The sequence below is a fragment of the Callionymus lyra genome, chromosome 6, assembly GCF_982586985.1.
Source record: "Callionymus lyra chromosome 6, fCalLyr1.hap1.1, whole genome shotgun sequence".
NCBI lineage: Eukaryota > Metazoa > Chordata > Actinopteri > Syngnathiformes > Callionymidae > Callionymus > Callionymus lyra.
In genome coordinates, this window is record NC_141823.1 from 32,753,701 (window position 1) to 32,780,224 (window position 26,524).

The window sequence follows — 26,524 nt, forward strand, 5'->3', positions numbered from 1 at the left end:
TTAAAAACCGTGTTAATGCTTGGCCCACTGAACATCCTCACGGAATAAATGTGAAGGAATTAATGATATTTAGCCAACACTTAAACTGTCAGGGGATAAACGCCTCACGCTATACAATATTTTATTTTGAAATATATTCTCACTATGGCGGAAGTACCCACCGTGCTCTAGTCACCGAGGACGTGGGCTTGACGGAAGCGTGACCATGTGTTATATCCGGGTTGAGGCATGAGTCGCTAAAATTTCAGTTGACAACATGAAAATCACGATGAATCAAATGAAGGCCAATAAACGCAACTATGCAAACAAGTATGAATCAATTCTTCAAAAACAAGAAATAATACGTAATTCCTTCAAACATGTATTTAAACGACACAAATGTTAAACTGAGGTATGCACGTTATAATAAATAAATAGACGAACAATGCGTCTCTTTTAGCGGTTTTATTTTCTGTTTTATTATTCTATTCCGACTGTAAGAACCATTCCTGCAGCTCGTGGGTGTGGCCTGAAACAGGTGAGCAGTTTAAGCAGGAAGTAAACAAGAAGTACAAGGTGGGTCGCGCGCTCAGATTTTAACAAACTGCAGTCAGATTGAAAACTTTGTCGAACAGATTTTTATTTACCGAAAAAAGCTGTAGGAAATCCTTATTCAACAACGTTGTTAAACAGGTAGAGATTGTCCGTAAAGTACACAGCAGATCAACTAGAATCTTGTTTGTAAATCTGTTGGAATTGAGTCAAACGACTCCAACTGAACTTGTGTTCCAATGTAATAGAAATCTGCGTTTGATCTTTGGATCTGTGGTTTGAAGCTTCATTTCCACCCACTGCTAGATCTGAAGAGGATGGTAAATGAAGGAAGACACCATGGGAGGAGCGACGCGTATGATGCCTACAGAAGCAGAGACCACACTGACCGAACCCACAAGCCCAGAGATCCTGCTGGACAAGGTTCTGCTGATGACAGAAGACCCAAACAAAGAGAACATAGGGAGATGACACAGGCCTCTCACAGAGAGACACCTGCTTACAGAGACCAGGACCGTCGAGAACCCTCAAGACTGTAAGAGCTTTTACTGTTTACACACACTCCGTATGTGTCAGCCAGTGTGACCTGAACACTCAAGCAGAGAAGTAGGATTGTCTCCCCACAAGGGCCCGATTTGAATGTTGAACTGTGGCTGCAGCAAAAGTTGGCAAAAAAAGTGTGACGGTTAAATGTTCCAAAAAGTTCAAATACTGTGCAATGTCCAATTTCTAGAAACATTTACCTGCAGAAAACTTAAAACTGCAGTTACTCTACTCTGACACAAGGGGGAGGCAGAAATACATTTTTCTAAAACATGTATAGGCCCTTTAATAAACAGTAAATTGATTTAAATGTTGGATAGAACTTTTATTGATACCTCAGGAGGTCTCCTTCGTGAAATTGAAATTTTTATTTGTTGATAACACATACAGTAACTAATTCCCTATTTAGTATAATTAACTATATATTTGGCAAACATCATGTGCTTAAAGACCCAATATTACTTGCTGATTAAAACTATGTATTGACCTTTCCTCCTCAGGTCAAGAGAAACAGCTCCCTATGAACCCCAATATTATGAACCAGAACGGAGACGGGCTCTTTACAACTTGAAATACATCCTGACCACTAGAGGTAACCCATGTTTTTTACTGACTTTAAATGTAGTTTCCATATATGTTGAAGACAACAGTGACACTTTGAACGCTCTGAGAAGATACATTAAGGTTTTTCTTTCCGTCACGCAGGTCTTTGCCAGGCCATGGAAGTCTTTGTCAACCTGCTCATCGTCATCTGTGCCGGCGTGCCCTACAGCAACAATGGTGGTTACCGGGACCTGGCAAGTCTGGGTGGACTCTACCATTACTACTACGGTGGTGCCCAGTCCTTCTCTGGAGCTGACGCAGACCGGGTGAAGGAACTGGACCAACTATTCCACCAGATCAAACGTCCTCCGTACATATTCGCCATGGTGTGTGGTGGACTGCTGATGATATACGCCCTGGCCATGCTGGCGCTGGGCGTCTTCAGGGTACCGTACCGGTTCCCTCCGGTGCTGCTGGGAGAGGCACTGGTTAACTTCCTGATCGGCCTGGGCTACATCCCGGCGCTGGCGTTTTACTTTATCAAACTGCAGGAGACCTACAATAACCCCATCTGCCAGGAGAGGGAGCAGATGTACAAGAGCAAAGGTCACAAGGGCTTCGAGTGTAAAGTTCACGGTGCTGACATAGCAGGAGGTCTTTTCGGCGCGCTCGGCGTCTTGGTGTTCATCTTTGGTGGCGTGTTGGCCATCAAAGCTTTCCGGCTAGTTCGGGAGATGAAGCGTCAGAGAAACGATGAAGCCGATCAGCTCTGAGAGGCAGATTAGAACAAATCTTTATAAAGTTTACTGTGTCACAAAGTTTACCAGGATTTTATATTTTTTACCCTTTTGAAAATAAACTACTTTCTATTTCTATTCGTTTTTGTCATTGTGTCATCTAAAAGTATAATCTTTATTAGTCTATAAAAAAAACTATATAAAGATTAAACGCATTAATGCAATTTTAGCAGTCACGACTCACATGTGTTATGTAAATTGGTCGTTTGAATTCAAAAAATAAAGTGTATTAAAAAAACATCATCACAAAAATCATCTCGCAGCTTGTGACCCACAAAGATTATTGTGTGCTTTTTGGTTCAGCACGCGGTTTCCCATCAAGCTCAGTTCAAAAGGGCCAAAAAACCAGCGGGAATGTTAAAAAAAAAGAAAAATTATGCTAAAATTAGGCTCCGATAGCTGGAAGGGAGACTGAGATGTCAGTGATGTTTTATATATCTCATGTGTGGCCTCTTCTGTGAAAAAAATGATGATTGTTGACACATGTTATGTCGTCTAAAAATGTTGTTCTCTTCTATTTTATTATTCTGCATTTTTATCTTTAAACGCTGAGTCAGAAACAGCGTCATCTAGTGACAGTAAGATATCACTTCACTGAGGTTTTTGATTTGAAAATTCGTATTCTATCTGATTACATCTTAAGAACTCAGGGTCACGTAGATTAATGTGAAAGACGACTGACCCCGGGTCAGAATGTGTCGGGTGCAGATCGGTCTAAGACGTCACATCTTCTACTAATAAAAATAAATAAATTGATTAGCGTGTTTGGACGCAAAACTAAAATGTACTGATGAAAATTAATGTTTAGAAATATGATGGGGAATTAATAAAACATGTGAGATATTTGAGTACTAAACACAAACATACAGCACAACGCATCTCTTAATAAAACAATTTATTGCTACTTGGCAGAAGTAAATAAACAAAATACCTTTTCAAACTAATCATAGCAGCATTTGAAGTCATCAACCTTCCCTTGTACAAGTTCACGTGACAAATCATCATCAATACATTTCAATGGAACATTTAACGTAGCACAGCCATGCTAAACAACATTTGAATGTAAAGAAAACACTTCTGACAGCAAACCGAACAGGCGTGTTTCATCAGTTTTGCCAGGTTTTGTCCTGGACATGCATCACATTTACAATAAATGCATCATGAATGGAAATGCTGTAAAAATGACACCATTACAAAAATAAATATTTGTTGTCGTCTCTGAGAGAAAAACAGGAGCGTGATGTGTAATCGATGGCAACTTTGTTCCAGGACAAACGAGTGGATCGTCTGATCGGTGTCTGTACAATGTTCACGCAGAGTAACAGTCAGTTGACACGGAGAGGCATGCATACACTTACTGGACATTTACACCTTCACAGACAGTCGGAGACACACACGGCTGTGCAGAAGGGAGACGATCCCGTTATAAGAATTCATCTGAAGTACAAAAAGCTTTCGGTATTAAAGGGAATATTTAAGGAAAGCAGCTCACATCCCCGCGCATGGTCACACAAGTTCACTGACATCTATCGTGTTGTGAAGAGACAACATGTGTTCTTGCTACCTGACTAAGGTTTAAATTCACCTTCTACTCACCGTCTCTGGATATTTCATGGCTGTTCTAAATGCTATTGTGCAGCAACACAATAAAACAGTCACGTTTACTAGTCAGTACATGACACAGGAGCAGTCGAGGAGGAGGTGGGTTGTTAAATGCTTCAATTAATTCAAACCTATTTTTAATTCAAACTGATTTTTAATTCAAACGGATTTTTAAAGAGCAGTTCTGAGAACAAGAGTCTGACATGAAGGTCATTAACAGCAGCTATTCATCCTGTTCTGTTCACAAAATCTCCTTTACAGAGTGTTTATGTTGAAACAAGAACAAGAACCTTTTGTCAACGATCAACGTGATGATAGTTTAAGTTGCAGTTTGTCCTTAATAAGGCTGACAACTCAAACATTAACTCTCCATCATCAGATGCAGAAAGTTCTTGAACAGTAGGATGAGAGACACGAAATAAGGCATAATCACCATCTGGTCAGCCGCTGTACCAGGACGAACTACGGACGGGCGAAGAACAAACATATAGAGAGTCAAATGACTTTCTATTGATACTGATGGTGATTGTTTAAGGCTTAAATGGGAACGCTGAATAAAACATGATGCTACACCACAACATAGGGTATTTGAAATAGCAAATTAAATATGCTTCTATATCGGCACAAGGACTGAAGGCTGTGGGGCTGCATAATAGGTATCTTGTGTTCTCAAAATATATATGCACTTTAACTTTGTCTGTGATCCAACACAGACGAAGGAAGGTGAGGAAATGGTTTATCGATTTATACATGTATAATTACAGGGATTTAATGATGTACCTTTTAATCATCCTCCTGAAAGTTTTTGAGTTTTCACTTTCACATAAGATTCTCAAAATCAAATGTGTTTTTAATGTTGATTTAAACTCTGAGTATAAAGGTATTTTTATTACATTTTCAAGAGCAGCTCTAATATATATAAAAAAAAAAATTCAGGATGAGTTCAAAGAGAACCAGGGAGACATCTGAACTGTACAGCAACCAAATGGATTCTATATATATTTCTCACTGAAACATGTTGCACAGTTATTTATTACACAGAGAATTTCTTCTGATGAGTTTGTTTGCTCGACCAATCTTGAGCCTGCGATCTGTCCATACGTCACAGTCCACTGGTTTAGTAGCCAGTTCTGTCCTTAAAGAACTGAAAGAAGTGAAAATTATTTTCTCTTGTCAGTAACGATCATCATCTCTGTATCATTCTTTAACCTGCAGCACTGTGTTCTCTCGAAGCAAATACAAGTTTTCTTTTATTTGAAACTCTTTAAATTGTAGAATTTATACCTTCCTGGATAAACAAGTGCTACAAGAATGCAAATTTGACTGTTATACTAATTTAAAGCCCTAAAGAGAAAATTGCAATAAATAATTACAACATAGGTTAAACATTTAATATACAACACTAGTTCCATTATTATGCTATTAAAAAAAATACTATTTTAAGGTGGTGTGAGACAATTCTTTAGCATTTTGAACTTAATTTGCTTCCAATAACTTTCACAAATAATTAAATGTTCTAACACATACATCTTTAAAATGTGGTCATGTTTGAGTGTTGTGAAAACTACTGTCAAATTACATCAATCAGCTGTTCTCACAACTTTTTACATGTAGATAAAGATGCCAAAACAGAGAAGGTAAAAACAATAATTACAATTTTATTGAAATTGATTGACTGGTGTTCGGTCGGATTGTGCTGCACACAGACGTTACATTAGAATAGGGATGATCATTTCTGTATCCATTTTTATGTATAATTCAAGGATTTTCTATCGTCGCCACTCCTCAATATCCTGAGGAAGAATAGCTTTTTTTCATAGACCGATCGTCAGCCATCATACCGTACGTTGTCAATAACCAGCATGTTGGTAGATCGTAAGACAGAAACTACATATCAGGTGTCAAGTTTGACATAAACTGGTTATAAAAGAAACTGATTATTTTTTTTGTGGCACATGTGCAGGACCACAAAGAAACAATTTCTGATGGAATAAACGACAGCAGTTTTAAAAAATATTAGCAGAAATTCTATGCTAACTTTTTCTGATAGTGGAAAATCTTTTAACACAAATAGACCAACTTAACGTTCCAAGAATTTTGAATTGCATCGCTGGGCACATTCTTTCCATTATAAATCTCTATTAAAGGATTTAATGTTGTCAAATGATCTTGACTTAGGAACTGAAAGTATAATTCATTCCTGTTAAGTTAGCTTCTCTCCAAACTTACATGACTGTGTACAGTCATCTTAGTCCTTTACCTTTTTATAACTGGCAAATGTTCTACTGTTATGAGCCACAAGTTGCATGTTTGTCATGAAAATATCCTTTTGTAATATTCTAGCACATCAAAGCAAGTGTTACTTTTTCTTGGGATTTCTTACTAGCCGGGCGTGGAGGAGGTCCAGGCAGAGTGGTCTGCAGTAGGCACTTTTCTGAAACGTCAGTAGAGGGCGCTGAAGAGAACACAGCACAGAGTGGTTGAGTTTTTTCTGGTAAAGGGAAATGTTGCTGACATGCTTCTACACGTGAGGTATTATTCCCAGTCAGGCCCGTTCGATGATCACCGGTCAGAAACATGGTCTCTATGTTTTGTTGTTTCGTCGGCTAAACTGCAGTGACCGGTGCGAGAGGAGCTGCAGTTTTAAAGCAAAGAGGAGAGCGACAATATTTGGCACGTGGTCATGCTGCTATGGCTTATCAAGTGTGCTTCGTTACCTTGTTCTTGTGGACGACCGTCTTCATCTCAATGACATCTGGAGCTACAGAGCTACATTTCTTACAGAGCAGTGTCAAAAACCTCCTGCTGTAAGGTGGGAGTCTGCCCTGGACCTGGCACAAGGTTTGGGGAGAAAGAAAGGGGGTGATCCCACACAGGGTCTTTTATAAAAGAGTGTGTTGATGGGGCAGAGGTGACTGGTAATGAAGGGTTCTGGCCTTTGAGTTGTTCACGGACTTCCTGCTCCAGACCCGGAGGAACAACCAGCTGGTCCTCGGGGTCCTGCTGAGTCGAAGCAGTAAAGTATCCAGACTTCTTCTTGGGAGCCTCCAGGGCCACCTCGATGAGGTTATGACTGTCCTCTGGTGCCACCACAGAGCCGTTAGACAACTTCTTTCCGAACAAACACGACGTGGAGGGCGACTTCTGAAGGGCAGAGATTTCTCGGCTGCAAACCGCCAACAGGCAGCCGTTAGTGGCGGACACAACGACGCTGCTTTTCTTATGCACTCCCCCGTTTGAGTAGTCGGAGCGCTCACTGGAGTCTGGAGGGCTGTCGGGGACCACAGGGCGCAGCTGGAAAGCACAGCAGTGAATGTCAACCTCCACCTCCAACTTGCTGCCATTGGAGATGACGCCCTCTAGCGGCGTTTCATCATCACTGTCCAGACCGTTGTCGGACTTGTTGCAGGAGAAAGCTGCAGGACTGGGTTGTCTCGGCAACAGAACGGGGTGAGGCGCTGGTGCAGTTGACCCGACAGCCATGGTTCCGTTGGGAGCAGAGTGCAGGCTGCATCTTCTCTCCAGACGCGAGGCTCCTCCTGACGACGGAATCTCATCCGAGGCGGTGGATCCGACCTCGCTGCCCACCTCCGACGCCTCGCCGTTGACCTCAGACACGACCACGACACTGGACAGACCGTTTGCAGCCGGCGACACGGCGACTGGAGGAAGACCCTTGGGTTCCCTGGTGCAGACGGCGGGCTCACAGGTGCAGCCGTCCCCGCTGATGTTCAAAGTCAGAACCACAGCCCCGATGTTGTCCTTGCAGCCGTAACTCTGGGCCAGAGAGCACAGCTTCTTGGCAGCAGCGTGAGGATCCCGCACGGCCTGAACCGTGCTCACCGCCTCCTGGTAGGAGACCTGTTCAAACAACGCTCGGTTCCCCAGGATCAAGAAGTCATCCTGGGAACACAGCGCCTCAGTGTGCACCCAGGGCTTCGGAAGCACCCACGGGGAGAGATAAGAGCAGCCCAGCAGGCGCGAGCAGCATGTGACTCCGCTGACTTTGTTGTCCTGCACACAGAAACCATCACAGCATGAAGCAAGTGTGTGTGAAGAGAACTAGAAGAACAAGATAAAAAACAAGTTATTCTCATCTGTAGTTATTATCAGTGGGTTACATCAGTGGTTCCCAAAGTGGTCCGTGAGCCCGCTGGTGCCATGACAGATGGGCCAAGAGAAGTTTTGTAGGAACATTAGAAACATACACAGAAGAGCAAAGAGGTAGTCCCACAAAACACCAGCTGTATTTAGAGTGCAATGGAAGACATGATGAAGGAATTTTACTGGTCCACTGTATACCTGTGATACACATTATATATAGTACTAGTTGGAATACCTGGCTTTATCCAAGTACTTTAGTTTGCTTTAGTAAGGGTCTGATGAAAAAAAAGGATTCATTATAGACAACAATGAATGTACAAGGAATACATTTGAAAATAAAATAAAATAAACAGCTCTGAAGACGATGGAGGGAGATTAAGTTCAGGTGGATTGTGGGTCTAACAATTGCTGAAAGGATCTTAAATCGTCTTTATTCAATAGGTTATGTACATGGTCTGAATTTCATTGAAATCTAAATAATCTATATATACTTCTACTACTCTCTATAATATTCATTGTGGCCCCTTTCTCTTGACCTGGTGGGGATGACCTAATCCCTAAAACTTTCACAGACTTTCCAGACATTTTGTTGAGTGTATTGAGCTTTTTTTGAACACCAATAAAAATGATATGTTAATATTATCTATGGTCACTATTCTATATAATGTTGGTTTATTTCAGAAAATGTTTTTATGTTTTCTTGTGTGTATTTCAGTAAACAAGCAGCTAGATCTGTCAACCATTGAGCAATGCTTGGTCACACTCTTTTCAAGACATAAATAGCATAACTGAGATTAAACTGTGCAAATTATTATAATTATCTCACAGTTTCTAAACCTGTGTCTTGCCACCCACACAGAGCTTATTGAGGTTTTGAATATGAAAAAATGAGTCCAAAGCCAAGTGAATATAATTCAAAGTTCAAGAGCAAAACTTATTTTTGTCATATTTATAATCATACATTTTGACTCTAATTCATCTTAACATTCTGTGAGGTTTGGAAAACTCCAGCATCGCTCCTACCAGTCAATACTCTGATATTAATTTGGTAGTCAGACAGTGGAGAATTATTTCATCCCAACTAAATTGAATATTATTAATTATAATATTATTATATTAAAACACAAAAGAAATGTTATTCTCCCTCAAACGTTTCAAAACTAACCCCGAGTTCTGACATTTGAATTAAAAATATGTGACGTATCTTATGGTTTGGTCGTTTCTCTCAGTCTTTTTTTTTTTTTTTAAGTACTAGGATCATTTTCAATCAGATCAAAGAAAAGAATCCCACTTCAGATTGATGTTTGAAATGATACATCTACTAACTATACCTCGGTAATGATGGCTTTTCCACGTTTAACTCTCTCCATCTCCTCCATGCAGCTCTCCAGGCTGTAGACTCTTGAGAGAGGGACAGGCTGGCCGCGGCGACACAACACTGCCTGGCAGGTTCCAACATTTGCCACAGTGATGCTGAGGTTTCCTCCTGGATCCGGCATCGTGTGATGAATGTAACACAGCAGTGCAGAAGCTCCCAGTTTCTGCCCGGCCATTCCAAGTTTCCTGTTTTATCAACAACCTCACAGATGTGTCTTTCCTCATCTACAACCCTACAGGATCAGTGGACCATACCTGTGTGAAGCCAGAAAGGTGTTTGTCATGTACACGACGTCATTACTCGAGTGCTGGACCTCTTCACTCAGCACGTCTCCCATGGTGCACTGCAGCAGCCGAGGCACTTCCTCGTTGCGGTCGCCGTCAAAGATACCATAACATGCTTCCGTACCGTCTCCAAAAGAGTCCATGGCGAGCACCGACACACACAACCTGCTCACAAAAACATTCTTATTCTCAGATGTTCACACACGTCCTGCCGTCAGACGCACTCCAGAGAAATCTCTCACTTGTTTCTTTGGCCACTCATTTCAGAGAAGCCGTGGGTCCATGACGGCGGGGCGCTCAGTGGATCTCCGCCTGTTGTTGAGGACTTCTGATCGAGCTTGAGTGTTGTGATGTGGCTGGAAAGAATTGAGAACGGTTGAAGTTATGTCCCTTCATCAGCGACGTCATCTGGATTTAACAGCAGCAGCTTGAAGACAGAGGATTTACTGATTCACCTGAACAGATTGAGAGTTTTGTGCTCCAACATCAGGCTGCTGTTTCCTGTCAAATCCAGCTCCTGCAGAGAAGGAGGCAGCGACTCGGGCAGCTGGATCTCCGTCAGCTGGTTACAGCTCAGATCGACCAGCTGCAGGCACAAACATGTGTAAGTGTGAACATAAATCGTTTCACCACTTGTCGGCAACAACGATCCCGACCTTGATCTCCGGAAGGTTGAGGATCTCTGGGAAGACGTTGATGTGATTGGAGTGTGCGACGAGGGTGTGCAGCCTCTTACAGCTGGACACGGTGGAGGGGATGGTCTTCAGCTTGTTCCCGCTAAGATTCAGCTCCTCCAGCATTTCCAGTTTGCTCAGCTTACTGGAGACACATCAATGAGCTTCTGAGCTGAAGTAAGACAGGATCAATAATCATGCTGATCCCTCTTAAGTACAAACAGGCGACATCCTCTTTGAACATTTGGAAAATGTATCCCTGGTTCCCGACATCTGGAGCTCAAACGTGAGTCCAGCGTCTTCTAGAGATTAGTTTTAGACAGTAAGACTAAAAACCAAAAGGGGAAACAGAAGGAGGCGTGATGAAAAAATAAAACATCCTTTTTTTTAATCTAGAAGTTACAAATAATGATATATCAAGTGCAACCAGGCAAATAAAAACCATTAATTGGGTGTTTAATTTGATATTAGTTGAAATACATTTTCTTAACAAGCATTTTTATTCAAGTTATCAAAATATAGTGTGTAGGAGTTATGGTCAGCAAATGTAAATTTGATTTATTAGTTATTGTAGACAACGAAAATGGTGAAAAGCTGCAGATGTCTAGAATTCCACATTATTGACTGGGTTTTTTTCTTGCATCCTACATAATGACATTTATACTTTTCGCAGCAGAGGAGGATCACCAAAACTCACTTTGTTATTTCCGAGAAGTTTCCCTCACCTTGCAGGAAAGGAAGTCAGCTGGTTGAAGGCGATGTGCAGGACCCGCAGGTTCTGGTGTGACGCCAACAAAGCACCGCAAGTCTCATTCAGGTTGTTCTTGGTCAGATAGAGTTCCTGCAGCGTGCTGAGACTCTCGTCTGATTGGCTGCTGGATGGAATACAGTCCAGGACGTTGGCTGACACATTTAAATATTTCAGACTAGATGGAGAAGAGGAGAGAAGAAGAGAATACATCCATGTATCAAACAATGAAGAAAAGTGTATCAATTAAGAATTGAACACAAATTCATGAATCCATGAAACCCTGGTTTGGAGGGTTTGCGGCAAACTGACCCTTAAAGGTTTTGTTTAACATGAGAAGACCTTTGGCCTTCATGAGGTCTGACCAACGCCATCTTAGCAGAGTGGTTAGAGCGGGCAATTTAAATGGCAGTGGATGACGAAAAACCAAATTGATTGAAGGAGAAAAAGTTATTCTAATGCAGAAAGTTTTTATTGAATGAAAATGAAATATTTTTCGGTTTAAGTTTCCAATTCCGATAATTTCGAAATTCTGAATTTCTTTTAAAACATTAAAATGATGGTATAACAGTGCCATCATACAATCGCTTAGAATGTACCATGATGAATTGACGTGCTTCTAAGTGCTGAAAATTCGATCAAGCTCGATACTCTTATTGCATTGTCCGGTGGCACTTTTTTATTTAATATAGAATGCTACTAATTAATTTGAAAAAAAAAAATTTTTTAGGAAATATTAGCATTTGCTTATTCTATTATTTAAATATATAATATAAATATTCTGCCCTTCCATAGTTTTTTATTTTACATTTATGTTTATTCCCCTAAACTTAATGTGGAGTATGTTTGGTGTGTTTTATTTTTGTGGGGATGGCTGAGGTGAAGGCTCAACTGTGGAGCTCACATTTCTCCAATGATTTCTGAACCGTTTCTTCTCACTCTCACTGACCACAGGAGATGTTTCAGCGCTCTCTTGTTCTCACTGAATAATGCATTCATTCTGTTGCTAAATCAATACTGCTAGCATTGCTACTCACATCTCTCTGTAGGGGGCAGACTCATGATAAAGATGAAGTCGCTCACATTTGATTACCAGCATAAACTGGGACTGACCAGGAAACTGCTGGAGTGTCAGTACAGTGCTGCGAGGTTGTGTACTTTAGAGCACTTGAATTGCTAATGTATGCTAAGTGGACCTTCTAACAGTCCTGGTCTTCACCACCAATTCTCCACACACACCTCCTTAACAAATCAACTCCTTAACAAATCAAACCGCACATACTGTAACTCAGACATGACCCAGAGAAACACTGCAGGCACTCACTTTAAGGCTTTATGGAACAAACTCTCGGGTAGTGCAGAGAGTCTGTTGTGCTGAAGGTCCAAAGCTTCTAGAGGGATGTGGTCCAGAAGGTCAGGCACTCGCTGCAAATGGTTGTTTCCAGCTAGAAGCTTTCTGAGACTTAAACTACTGAGAAGTCTGTTGAGGATGAGAAGAGAAGCCAGACTCTAAATAGATTTTCAAAACCTGAAAATAAACAAATTACAGTAAACATTTCCCCTTCGTTTAGGTTACTGTGTCGAGTAGAGCCTCCCTGACTTGTCTTTACTTTTCCCGACATGAGTCGTCTCTGATATAATAGTTACTGATGACCTGAGCATCTCTACACCAACTCTTCCAGCTCTGCATCCCGTCTCTAATTTGAACATCATAGCAGGAATCACAACCTTCCCGAAAAAGATTCTGGTTCTCACAGTTGGTAACATCATCTCCGCTCAATCCATCCTGCCTGCACTCTCTCCTTCGCCCATGTTTTCGAGGCCAGTCGTTTTATCAGATCAAACACCAACCTGGATGGCAGCTCTGTGAGGAGGTTGTGTGTGACATCAAGAACTTCAGTTTTCCTGCAGTCACAGACCCAGTCAGGCAGGTACTCCAAAAGGTTCCTGTCTCAAAACACACGTGCACACGGACAGCAGACACATCTTGATTAGTAGACTCTGAACATTGTGCATAAAATCGCCAACTTTTATTTTAAAATGTAAAATTGTAACAGTGGCCTGCATTTTCTAATATTACATTAACAAGCTGCAAACAGGAACATTAAAGTTGATCGTGGTTCAAAAGTATACAACAGAAAACTTCAGCAGAATCACTAATTACCGCACTAGCTAACTTATGGTGCCAACAAAACAATGAACTACCATGATGCCTTTTTAAACACGGCTCCATTTAGTGGCAGCTGATTGGTCAGCACAATACTGTTTTTAAATCATGCTTCCGTCTATGTTGTAATGTCAAGTGGTTGTCATCTGTAAATAGTTAGCTGGGCGGCCAAGCATAAGGGGAGGTGTATAGCATTACCAATACATTACAGAGAGGGTAGTCGAGATCAGTAAAATACCAACATGTGTTGTGATGGATTATTTTCAGTACTGGTAATAATGGTTGTTTCATATTTGACTCACTGTGATAGGTCCATGTGAGTCAACTGGTGGGGAACCGGGTATATGTTGACTGTATTAAGGCCTGCAAACACACAGAGACTTCCGCTGGAACATCTGGATCGATGACATGTGTGGGTTAATCAAATCTGGGCTCATGGACTCACGGTTGCTGCCGGCGTGAAGCATGCGCAGAGTGAACCCACTGAGGGTGAGGGAGCTCAGGTGGTTGCGTTGACAGTGAAGAGTCTCCAGGCTGCACAAGGCACTCAAGTCTAGAGAGTCCAAGCAGTTGTCCCTCAAGTCCAGATGGGTCACCTGAGTCACAGACTCCAGATGCCCATTCGTGAAACAGCTGAGACCGTTGAGTCTGGAAGTGATAAAACGTGTCACTGACCAAACTAGTTATTGCGATCCAGTGAACCGAGAGTCTTGCTAGCTTACCGCAGGTCAATGTTTTTCAGGTGGCTCATGTTGGCCAGCTCACTCAACTCCAGAGTGTCCACTCTGTTTCCAGCCATGGCCAGTTTGTCCACAGCACTCAGTCTCTCCAGCACAGCAGGGATGTGATGGAAGATGTTGAAGGACAGGCCGAGGCTGTTGAGCTGGGAGAGGTTACCCAGCTCCTCAGGCAGGCAGCTGAGGTGGTTCCCGTCCAGAGAAAGAGTCTGCAGACTAGGATGAGGACAACGCTTCTGATTGATCTGTTTTGATTAATCAACATATGCAAAATTCTTATATGAGCCTCGAAAAATGTGTTTGCCATGAGAAGCTATTTCAGGGAAAAGTCTCAATATAAGGTCGGTTTTGTTCAAATTCAATTTTTTCTTTTTAGCTCTTGATTAGCACTGAGAGGTTCATCACCACCAGAACCTACTGAGACTGAGAGTTTGGGAGTTCATGTTGATATAAGGAGATCTTGAAATTTTTAATTTGAACTTTAATTTGGACAGAAGTTTGATTAAGTTACTGAGTTCCATAGAGCAGCAAAATATTTTATAACAGCTTTTGTCATTTGAATGAAACATAAAACATGTAAATATTATGTAAAAGCAATTAATCTAAAATGAATTTCAAATCATTTATTAGGTCTTATTTCACTTCAATATAAAGCTTCACTGCAGACACTAACTTTTACGCATTGGTTTAATGATCTTATCAAACATCTCCACACAAGAAGAAACACAATCAGATTTTACAAGATATGGTAGCCAAGCCTATAATAATAATAATAATAATAATAATAGTCATAACCATTATCTTAATAATACCACCATGAATATTGTTATTTAATGCTTATATCATTGCACATTGATATTTTGTAGTTGTATTATGGTTACTTATTGTCTTTTTAATTGAGCTGTGTTTCTACTTCACTTTAATTAATTTAATTAATTTGTATTTGTTTAAAAAAAAAGGTTTTTAATGTATATTCAACAATAAAAATCAACAACATTTTCTTTGAATTTGAAAGACAAAAAATACTCACAAGGAGAAGATGTGAAATAAAAAGTTAGAAATAAAACTTAATGAGGACTAGAACTATTCATGAGTATTACAATTTACAACAACTACCAGAAACATTTCTTCATGATCAGTTTCATCGTTCACTCTCATGATGGCCATAAAAATACATTTTTTATTCAATAAATAAACATAAATCACAGGATAGAAAATGAAGCAAAATGAAAGCCCTAAAATGGATAATTTCCACAAGTTTTATTATAAATATAATAACTTTCACTATTAGAAAAGCGCTCTACGAATATTATTTACTTACTATTAATTCATGAGGTCCAGAAAAGTACAGGCGAAGTTCTGCTTTAGAGTAATACATATAAATACATGTCATTTATAAAATAAGAATAAATAAAAACATTACGAAAGCGAAAAGAGATTAAAATGTAAATGAAATAATTTGAATGAAGTAGTGACAGTAACTACATTACTGATCATGTTGATATTAATACCAGATGAAATGAGTTTTGTTGCGTTTCTCTGCCGCACCTTGTGAGGTTTCTGATCTGCGCCGGGATTGTATGAAGATTGTTGCAGGAGAGGTTCAGCTCCGTCAGCGTCACGATCTCACACACACATTCAGGAAAGACTCCCAGACGGTTGTGAGACAGATTCAGACTCTTCAGTTGAGAAAACCTGGAGGTGAGAGACATAAATCTTACATTTGTGACACCGAGGACAAATCAGACATGACAGGATTACGAGAACTTTCTAAATGCTTCATGTTTTTCCTGAATCAAACCTCAGATTTGACTGTCACGCTGTTGTTACGACTCCTTCACTCACCAGCAGCTCCCGAATGTATGCATTAAAAGACTTCTTGAAAATTCAGGCAGTGAGAGTGATTTTCCACTGCTGGTAGAGGACGAGGGATGAGCACACATTTCCTGTGTAGTCTCTGCTGAATACACTCGGTGGACTGTTAGAATTGTAATTACCTCGGCAGGTTGAGCAGACCTCCGGACCCCTGCAGGGTCATGAAGTTGTGCCGCAGGTTGAGGTGTGTGACGTCCTGACTGTAGAAGAGATACTCCGACACCTCCTCCAGACTGTAGCAGGACAAGTCAACCAAGCTGATGGTCTGAGCCACCACCTGGTACACACAACAGATGTAGCTGTCCCGTTACGTCATCAGTTCTGTCGCCACTTCAGTTTGTCTTTGTCTCTTTCTTCTTGCAGCCATTCACAATTTTTTATGTAACAAACTCTCATCTTCAACTACAAGAGTCTATTACCCAAGAAAAATGAACACAGCAGCAGCTTAAAGAAAGACAAGGTTAAAATAAAACCTGCCTGAGGATTTACCTATAAAGTAACACAAAAATGACAACAATATTCCATGTATCTAATGTTCCTTATTTTCAGCCACTTTCTTATCACACTGTGCAGTGATCCATGCATTCCAGCAGAAACACTTCAATGGTAGGACAATAGTCTGGTTTCTAGGGCGATTGTGGAAGATCACAGTCACCTAAGAAAGTGTTTCTAAATAACTCCAGGACCAGCACGTCTTCAACGATCTCAGTCAACTTTCTGAACACAAATATCAGGAGAGAGTTTCTTTCCTCGAGTGTTCTGGACGCATTTCAAGTTTGTTGCATCTGTTCATGATTATTAGACCGAAACTAAAAAGGTTGTTTCGAGACGAGTGCTTATCTTAATACTAGTACAAATGTTTGAATTTTTAAGAAAAGACCAGAAAGGTGTCTTCAAAAAATGTCTTTATATAAAGTTAGGTCCATGAATATAATATAAAAAAAAACCGCTAACTCAAGGCCCGGGGCCAAATCCAGATGCCATTATCTAAGAGATGTTACAGTCAATAGATTTTCCAGGTCAAAAATTATACAGAACTTGCTTGGTGAGTGTTGGTGAAGGACAAAAACAAACACATTTAAGATTGTCTCCAAAAGACAATATTGCATTAGACTTGTACATTTGTTGTACATGTTACAGAAACTCTTGTGTGATTGAGTTTGACACAGTGTTGCGGAGGAACTCAACACAATCTGAATCAACCTTTGCAGTGACACACGTGTGGAAAATCCACCTACTTTTGATGCCTGGCGATGCCACCGCTGGTAATCCACCAGCGTGTCGAAATTGACGAAATACGTCTGAGCCTGTGATCCGGCTGAGCTCAGCATCAGACAGTGTTGACGCCGCTTTACTTCCTCCACCTGACAAACATTAAGCAAAGAGGACGAAGAAAACGTTCAATTCATCTTTCTGGGCGTTTCTCTCACATCTGTAAATGAACGCTTCACTCAAGTCAAACATAAATAACATCAACAGTGACTCGTGTTTTTATTCGTGGAAGGTTTATAAATGGTGCCTGACACGCCCAGAAATATGAACCGAAACACACAGATTCAGATCATGCATTCTGATGACCAAGGTTTGGGTCATATCAGGCGACCACAGATGCTTTTAGTTTTGCTTACACACACAATTCCAAACAGAGTCTGCACGTCTGTGTGTTTTTGTTTGGGTTGTCATGACGGTGTCCAGCAACATCGAAAATTGCCAATGACATCAGACTCCATGATAAAACCTCACGGACACCAGACTGGTCAGAGAGCAGGAGATTTTCAACAGTTTCAGCACAAGTTCTCCATCAGTGGTTTTCTCTGGTGTGTTACGGTGAAACTAAATCACCGTTGGAAGGAAATCCAAGAATGTGATGGCCTGCTATGAAACAAAATCTTGTCCACTTGGATGCGAGGCATGGCCAGCAGCCCTCGCTGACCCTTGGACAAAGTGCTCTCAGACCCACCTTGCCTCCTACCAGGGGCAGAATGTGCATTTTCCCTGTCAGGCTGTCTTTGACGGAGGCCACGATGAGGCAGGTGCCGCAGAGGATGACCTGCCGCTCCGCCCACTTGTGCAGCTGTGTCTTGCCCTTCCTCACGCTGAACACGCCTTTCAACAGCATCCGCTCCTGCTGGTCCGCATTGACCGGCCGCTCTGGAGGAAGACCACACATTACTGGACGAAGGCTGATGAATAGCAAATGTTGGCGATAATACTGTTGATACTGAGACGGAGGTCTAAAAGCAGGTCAGCATGACGTCATGTAAAGATCAGCCAACTTCACCGAGGGATTCCAGGAATCGTCTTGCATCAGCTCTAAAGATGGACACTCCCGTATTGTCTCACAGAATGTGGATCATCTAGATGAGTGGCAAGTTCTTCTGTCATCATCATCATTAAATAACTGAATATTTAGTGAGACCGACTAAAATATTTGGTTATCACCGAACCATTCATTCACCCATTCATATCATGAATGTTTTTTTTATAAAAATTGAAGGTGTTGTTAACATGCTAATGTCTACCAAGTGAGATTTTTAAGTTACGAGGGCCTTGTAAGGTGTTGGAAGTATAATCCTTCATCTCTGCTTCTGCTCTGTGCTCTGCAGGTTTCGTAAAGTAAACTCCAGTCAAGCATAATTGCACATCCGATGACCAGCCATGTTTTCTCACTGTAATTAAATGATGCCATTACATTCTGAAGGACACATCAGAGCCCGGCTCTGCTGCCAACTTTCAAGAACATTCAGGTCATCAGATCACATAAGCTGATTTAACCTGCAGAGTTTTGAGCAAACTTCTTCAGCGCACTTCCTTCTCGTCTCATTTACACACATGCATCGATCGATCACACACCACAGCAGGAAGTTGAACTGCCACAATTAAACAAGTGGATCTATTGAGAACTGCTGGTTGCCGGTCGAAAGCTGCAGCATTTAGGAATGGTGCCGTTTAGATTTGAAAAGCAACGAGCCACTGAAGTATAATATGGTGGAAAATGCTTCTGCTGTTGAGGCCACCCACTCACACACCATGCTGCTTCGTAAACTGGAAAACTAAGCAGTTACATTTTGCTCCCACTGGAAACATTCAATTATTTGAGTCTGGGTAGAAACCTTCAACAATCCCTCACTCTGTTCCATGTTGTTCCTCTTAAACATTGAATCAATGTGATATAGAACTTTTTTTTTTATTCATCCGAAAAAAAATAGTTCCCTTCTTCTCTAAAACATGAACAGATCAATGTAAAAAGGAAATTATAGAGTCTTTTTTTATATAATTTAAAAATACTTTTAAAACCAGCCATCTTATTTTCATCAGAGCCACTTTAACACTGAACATCTCTTGACGGGTATTTTTTTTTCATCTTTAAGTTCGGATAATAAATATCAAATTCTACATCATATGTGTCACATGTGTGTTTAATCCAAAACCAGACCAATCATCAAGCCACCTGACCGGAAATGTACACCTTATGTTGTGGGTCCATCGAATGGAAATCTGTTAATAATAATGAAAACATAATAATAATCATAAAGTTACTGTCCTTGAAGATGAGATAAAAGACAGACTCGTAAATATTTTACGTATAACTTATTAATTAAAGATCTCTGTACGCTAAGACTGTGTGATCGATATCAGTGAACAATCAATACGTGGAAAAACCGATATTTGTCATAAAAAAAGTAATTATTTAACTTCTATAACTAGGAAAATTAACTATTAACTATAACTACAAGGCATTGATGTAGTGCATACCTCCACATCAAGGGACCTCATTTCACAATGAAATAAAATCGCTTGCATTACATTGGCTTGCAGCAAAAAAAATACAAAAAAAATAAAGAAAAAACACAACAGACTTCCACAGCGATTGTATAACCTGACCAAACACCTTGGATTGAAATATATTAGTCCATTTACATAGTGACCAATTATATAGACTCGCTACCAATGGTTGAAAGTAGAATAACTGTTCTGCATCAGATAAAATAATAAACAAATGCCTGGAATAAAAAAAGAATCACTTTGCCACGAGACAAATGGTTATTTTGTCCAAATCAAAGTCCATCATAAGACACAGCAACTGATTCAGTCAAACTGTCACATTTAGAGCCATGAATAATTTTGAGTCAACAATTCTCGAAGGCATGCTTCAGAAATCTGTTTCACAAATGAGTTTAGGTTTGAGAAATGACTGGATGTGCACGGCAAGACACATCAGTACAAGATGATTTCCTGCGACACATTGACACAGACAAAATCAATATCCTATTTGATGTCTTCAATCTGGTGAGAGATCACTTGTTTCCTCCTGCTCTGTCACTGACATCTGCGCTGATCACAAATGAGCTTCAGGGCTCAGACCCACTGCCAGGATCCATCAAAAAATAAATGGTAACAAATCAAAAAGAAAGAAAACCCAACCCTTGAGTCCCTAAAGATGTTTGCACTGGAAGTTTTCATTAAACGAGCAGAAATGTTTGTTTGGATCTCATGTGTGAGCCGCTGCGGGAGAGGCGGTGTGGGAGGTAGTGGGTGAGGGAAGGTTCAGGAAGAGTTTCCAGAGAAGTTTAATAAATAACCAGCTGCTCTGGCTTACTTAGGTGATACTGGGGACAGGTGAGGACATGGTTCAGTGGACATAAGTTCAACTTCCATTCAAAGATTTTTTTTTCTACCATTTTGCTGAAAATCGCCTGCAGACAATAATTTAAACTTAAATATTCGAGTCTGCGAAACGGCAAGTACCGTAAAAACACTGTCAACTCAATTTAGTGGCCCATTCAGATTGATTGGATAGTTATAAGTCAATAAAACTTTAGTTTCAAGGACAGAACAGAGGGGATTTAACTTTTAATTGAAAATGTTTCTAGCTCAGAACATTTTGAAGATCTACCCAACCTTTAAACGTCCCGTTCATCTTTTCAATAAACTATGCCAAAAATGATAATAAAAGGTGTTTTTACACTGTAATATAACAAAGGTAAATAGACAGGACCGTGCAGTGAACTGATAAATAAATTAAAAATCCCTCAGTGAGTGCAGACCTCTACCAAGTAGCAATCATCCCTTTTAGCCAACATTATTTTACATTTAACGCTTGTTCTCAATGTCCTTGATCTCCAATGAGATTTTTTTTCTCAAAATTCTGATCAACATTTGTGTCAAAATTTTATCTAGCAACCCTAAAACAATGCCTGTACCAAATAAAAAATTGATGAACTTGTTTGTTGTGTTTATTCTAATTTTACTTTTGTTTGATTTTCTCTTTGAACATTGTCCTGAAGATTCCCATCTCATCCTCATCAGATCCAGAATTAAATGAAATCTTTGAGTCACTTTTCACCTTGTAGGTAAATATATATCTAAAACCATCGCTCACGTAAGCCTTACACAGCCCAATAAAGTCATTACACTGAGCGTGTGTGGTGGCAGTTTGATCAGGATGGTTTTAGCGCTGCTTGCTTCCCTGACTTGACAAAAAGAAACGTTGACATGTACTTTGACTCTTGATGTCTTGCAAACACTATGAATCAAACTTTGGAACGGTTGGTAAATATCAGTTGATGATTGCCAGGAAAGAAACTATAAAGACACAATTTAGTTAAAAAAGGTGTGTTTATGGCATATATGCCATAACAATCTCCAAGTTTTTGTACTTGGAAAGGGACACTTTCTGCTGAAATTATTAAGAAATTTTGATTGTTAATGTATCTAATCTAATAAAAAAAAAGTCTGCCACACATTTGTATTCAGGATGTTGCAATCTTTCAGCACATCAATGTGTCTTACCGCTGTAGAAGCGGATCAAGCAGCTCAGGTCAGAGTTCGCCGCCTCTTGCTGGACTCGAACAGCATCGGAATAACCCATCGTGGTCAGATAATCGTAAACCATCTGAAGAGGACGTTCCGTTGGATCCAGTCTCCTGCGGAAGTGATGAAAATAGATGTAAATATGTTCTTCTTAATGACACCCCACAGTTGTACTGAGACAAGTTTTTAATATGACGTAGATTTGCTCAAATAAAGCAAGATAGCAACATAGACTTTGATGATTCTTCTACAGTCTAAACCTTTTAACCTTTATTATCCCATATACTTTCCCACAACTTCCTGAGCTCGTGCATGGAAAGAGCAGGCCGACTAACACTGCACATGTCATTTAGTTCATAAATCCACTAACAGAGGGCATGATGGTGTCAAATGGCACGTGCTGCGTCTCACAGTGTCTCGGCAGGGAAGCTAATTTATTGTAAAGAAGTCGACTCGAGGAAACACGGCTGTTTATGACAACAGGCTTTTGTAACAGAGCTGCATGTTTTCAGCAGGATCTTGTTCAAGGCGCAAACGTTATTAGTTAGAAAGTACACAGGAAACCCAGAGTTACTCTGAGCTGGAATCGAACCCGCAATCCTAATGGTGCAATATAAATATTATTTTGTTAGATTAGAGAAGGAGAAAACAACCTTTTATACCATGTAAAACAATAAAACACACAGAGACGTACCCTAAAATACAATAAGATAACAAAGAACATGAGATAAGACTCTAACATGAATGATATAAAATTAACAAAGAGAAATGAAGAGGATCCCAGCCAAGATGTCAGTTGGTTAACGTGATGGTGACATAAAATGATGGAAGACTCAGCTTATATTTCGCTATAACAACATCAATTAAACACATTATGGCTGCAGCTGGTGGGCATGATCATAATCTAGGTCTTTGAAAATTGCCACAACACTCATTACTATGACAACCAGGACGGCCTTCACGACAGCTAATAAAAACATGATGACTGCCAGGCTCACGCTTCAATTCTCCCGACAAAACCATCTTGCATCTCACAAGATCTATTTTTTAAGCCCACACCCCTCCAAGAAAAGTATACACACCACAAATGTCAAATCGGAGTTGTAAATGTTTTGATCTTTCAGGAGAAGTCACATGGGCCACATTAAGAAAGAATGTTTCAACTGGGAACTAATCCGAAGTCCGACCCAACCGACAGTGCATGTCTCATCTGTCACTTAGTGATCCCGAGAGTATGAAGAAATGACCGAGATGTTCACTCACGGTGATTGAGTCGAGCATGGAATTCGCAACCATCTTTAGGCTGTGGTAGATTTCTATGAGTTACCGTCAGAAGCATGAATCCATCTAGAGGCAGTAACCAGACCTCTCCAAGTATCAGCCAGGATCAAACCTTTCTCCTCCATCACCCCACTGAAACCATCAGATCTCTGGTTTGGAGCTAGTGTCGGTGTGTAAGTATATGTTTAGGTGTGAACAAATGTGTATATAGAATTGTATACTTGTGTATATGTGTGCATTCATGTTCATGTGTGCTTGTACAGTATATTCAAGTAAGTAAGTAAGCTGTGCGTTTGGGTGTATATGTTTAGTTGTGTACATGTGCGTTTATAAGTGTGCTTGCTCAGTATATTGAAATAATACAGTAAATTTACAAGTAAGCTGTGTGTGTGTTTATATGCATATGCATGTGTGTGTGTTATCCGTGTGTAGATAAAAGAAAATGAACCTGAACATGGAAGGTAGACACTCATAAATACTGCATAATAGTAAATAAAGTGAATCAAATAGTGAGCTTATGCGTTCAATATTCCCCTTGGTTGAGTGTTGTGTGAGTGTATTGCCGTGTTCCCTACACCTCTGTCTAGACCAGCTGCAGGAGCTTCTGCTTCAGTGGCTCAGCACAGACTCTCTGGATGCCTCTTTTTGTTTCTTTGACTATCGTTTCCGCTTCCATGTAATTTCCCGATTGTGCAGTGGACTGTGGGCCGTCAGATGCTTCTGAGCGCACAACAACAGGGTCAGATCCAGACAGCTGCTCGGGTTTGTCTTGCACTGATGAGTGTGTCACCTCAGCGGCAGACCCATGAACCATTGATGAATCGTGTTTACCTGACTAGATCTCCGTGGAGCTGAACGTAAATCCCTCGTCCTTCCTTCTGTGCACACAGCTCTTCCACTGATGTAGTGGTGGAGCAGAGAACGAGCTGCAGGTCCTGCTGAGGGTTGGAGGAAGTCTGGGGTCCAGAGGTAGGTAGCTGGGGGTCAACGGATCCACCATAAAGACACACACACCCCCGCTGGGTGTCTCCTTTTAGCCAGTCTCGTTCCCGAGATCCGTATCTGGTCTTTCTTGTCATGCAGCTGCGACTTCCATTTCTCTTCATGTTGCGCTAGAGAGAGAGAAGAAGCCACGAGTTCAATCATTTCATCATCACGACTCAAGAGAAGGTGGTGGAGGTGTGGAGAATCAGCTCGTCCTCCAACAATACTCTTCACCAAGTACCTTTCTTAACCTTGTGACCTGCTCATGAAGCAACATTCCATTATATATTAACTCTTCTAACACACTCCACAAAACTAACATAGATGCACTTAGATCAAACACATGCAGCTCATGACCTTCATTTGAAGAAGTCAGCTCAAGTCTTTGCAAACCAAAAAAGGTTTCAACCACAGAAGTGAAAACGCTTGGGAAAATAAGTGTCATATCAAGATGAAAGCACTGAATATACTCACTGAAGAAGAAAAGCCATGTTGCTATTTATATTTCCTGGACTTTGTGGTTATTTTTAAACACGAGAATGAAGAACTTTTATGAAGAAGTGATGCTTAATAATCCCTTCATATCTATTGCTTCTCTGTGGTCGGGTCATGGTGGAAGCAGTTCAGGCAAAGAGACCAGACTTCCTTGTACAGGTCAACAGAGAGACCATCTCTCCAGCATGTCCTGGATCTATAAAAGGTCTGCGGCTTTTTTGTTGAGACTGCCAACTCCAGACTTGACCTTAGATAACACTTGTTATATCATACATGTATATTTTTATTTAACCATACAATCTCAACATATTATGGATTTTAATTCCTGTTGTCAAAGGTTCTCATCAAACAGATGATGGAAAATATGATGAAGATTAAATACATCTTTATTATATTAAGGCTGTTTCTAATTTATATTATTCACTGCGGTCAACATGATGGCTGTTTACATGCAGGCAGGACAGGCTTGGAGCAGTTCTCTGGTCCAACACAGTCAAATAGCTGTGCAACATTCATGGAGGTGGAATCACTCTGACTATTGCTCACCTGTCAGTCTCTCTGACTGTCAATCATCTGAGAATGAAATACTTAATGGAATGACGTTTGAATGGCATGTTGTTAATGTGTGGTCAGAGAGAGATGAGCAGTAGAAGGGGCCAGGTGTGGACGTTTGCAGCAGAAGTCAAAACATGTTCATTCCTGACTGTGATGGATTGATGCTCCTCACTATAGATCACATCTCTGGCACTGATACCTTCAATGCAACTTCAGGTGCGTGTGTTTCCGAGAGGTTTACCTTCAGGACTCGTATCCCGGTGCTAGCGGGAGCTCCTGGACCGATGCGGTTGCCGCGTCCTCCAGGCTGACTCAGGTCCGCCCGCTGGACCACCGTGTCCGGCTGCGTGTCGATGCAAGCCCCGGCATCTCCTTTCTTGACACAAGGGGGACTGAGGGTGCCCGGGACGACCATGTTGTTGTCCTGCATCGCCAAATAATGCGGCGACTAGCAATGTTTCAGTCCGAGAAACAACGTCCTGCTGGAAGCCTGGCGGGTTCCTCCGGAGAGAGGATTCATGGTGAGCGGGAGCAGCGACGCCATGTCCGGACTGACGGTGCTGTCAGCGGGGCCTGCTGGACCGTCAATGACCATCAACTGGGAGGAACCGGAGCGTTCGAGCAGCCGCCGCCCCTTTTCTGGAGAGACGTGTGCGATCTGGGCTGAAAGTTGTTGAAAATGTTGTGATGGAAGGATGTTACATAAGCTAGTGGAGATATGCTAACATTCACCATTTTAGATCTTATAGTTTTTATATTTAAATACAACTACTGACATAGCTATGTTGAAATTGATTATCTTATATATATATATATATATATATATATATATATACACATTTATACATCTTGTGTTATTACGTAAGGAATGTAAACGATGACATCATTCCTATCACTTTTTTCTAAAATGAAATAAGATACAATGAGTCTGCTTAAATGTGATGATCTGGCCCAAGATTAATAAAAACATATACCAATATAAAAGAGACACGATACAAAGAACTTATAGATATAAATAAATATATGTTCACTTAATTCCACACTCTCTTCGTGTGCTCTCAACCGTATTGATCCATTAAGAACTAGATAGAACAGTATCATGTGTTTTTGTTGAATAAGAATTTGAGTGTTTTGCTGCAAGTAAGTGTTGAATTACACTATAAACAAAGAGTATTTCATGACAGGTGTATCCTTTACACAATAAATACAACATGTTTTTATATTTCATTTTTATTGGATTTTTCATTTTCTCCAACCCAAAGACAAGAATACACAGCATCAATTGAAAATATCCCATTTAATAGTTTACAACTTCTTCTCTTGAGTCACTTCATGTGTTCATTCTGACATTCACACTCAAGACGGGACCAGGTCCAGACATCATGGTGCTAAAAAGAGCCTCATGCTTCCAT

At 40.6% G+C, this 26,524-nt stretch overlaps 2 protein-coding genes across 6 annotated transcripts; one reads left to right on the plus strand and one right to left on the minus strand.

The window, feature by feature from the left end:
* Nucleotides 1-517: 517 nt before the first annotated feature.
* marveld3 (MARVEL domain containing 3) lies at nucleotides 518-2,492 on the plus strand. 3 transcript variants are annotated; one of them, XM_087793543.1, is made up of 4 exons: nucleotides 518-555; nucleotides 838-1,066; nucleotides 1,575-1,666; nucleotides 1,780-2,492. In XM_087793543.1, the coding sequence occupies exons 2-4, from the start codon at nucleotides 849-851 to the stop codon at nucleotides 2,388-2,390; spliced, it is 921 nt and encodes a 306-aa protein (XP_087649669.1). In that variant the 5' UTR covers nucleotides 518-555; nucleotides 838-848; the 3' UTR covers nucleotides 2,391-2,492. The 3 variants fall into 3 exon arrangements, with proteins under 3 accessions (XP_087649669.1, XP_087649670.1, XP_087649671.1); XM_087793544.1 differs by lacking the exon at nucleotides 518-555 and adding an exon at nucleotides 557-672; XM_087793545.1 differs by lacking the exon at nucleotides 518-555 and adding an exon at nucleotides 739-772.
* A 3,162-nt stretch (nucleotides 2,493-5,654) lies between these two features.
* Nucleotides 5,655-25,564, minus strand: phlpp2 (PH domain and leucine rich repeat protein phosphatase 2). Of its 3 annotated transcripts, XR_015711404.1 has the most exons (20): nucleotides 25,354-25,564; nucleotides 23,910-24,190; nucleotides 21,777-21,910; nucleotides 17,944-18,134; nucleotides 17,222-17,347; nucleotides 16,106-16,260; nucleotides 15,657-15,803; nucleotides 14,094-14,324; nucleotides 13,817-14,019; nucleotides 13,674-13,734; nucleotides 13,056-13,151; nucleotides 12,529-12,684; nucleotides 11,182-11,382; nucleotides 10,439-10,601; nucleotides 10,238-10,368; nucleotides 10,025-10,138; nucleotides 9,753-9,947; nucleotides 9,452-9,683; nucleotides 6,734-8,030; nucleotides 5,655-6,651 (listed from the first exon to the last, which is right to left on the minus strand). XR_015711404.1 is itself a non-coding variant. In XM_087792794.1 (19 exons), the coding sequence occupies exons 1-19, from the start codon at nucleotides 25,540-25,542 to the stop codon at nucleotides 6,795-6,797; spliced, it is 4,242 nt and encodes a 1,413-aa protein (XP_087648920.1). In that variant the 5' UTR covers nucleotides 25,543-25,564; the 3' UTR covers nucleotides 5,655-6,794. The 3 variants fall into 3 exon arrangements, 2 of the variants coding, with proteins under 2 accessions (XP_087648920.1, XP_087648921.1); XM_087792794.1 differs by having other exon boundaries at nucleotides 5,655-8,030; XM_087792795.1 differs by lacking the exon at nucleotides 12,529-12,684 and having other exon boundaries at nucleotides 5,655-8,030.
* Nucleotides 25,565-26,524: the final 960 nt, after the last annotated feature.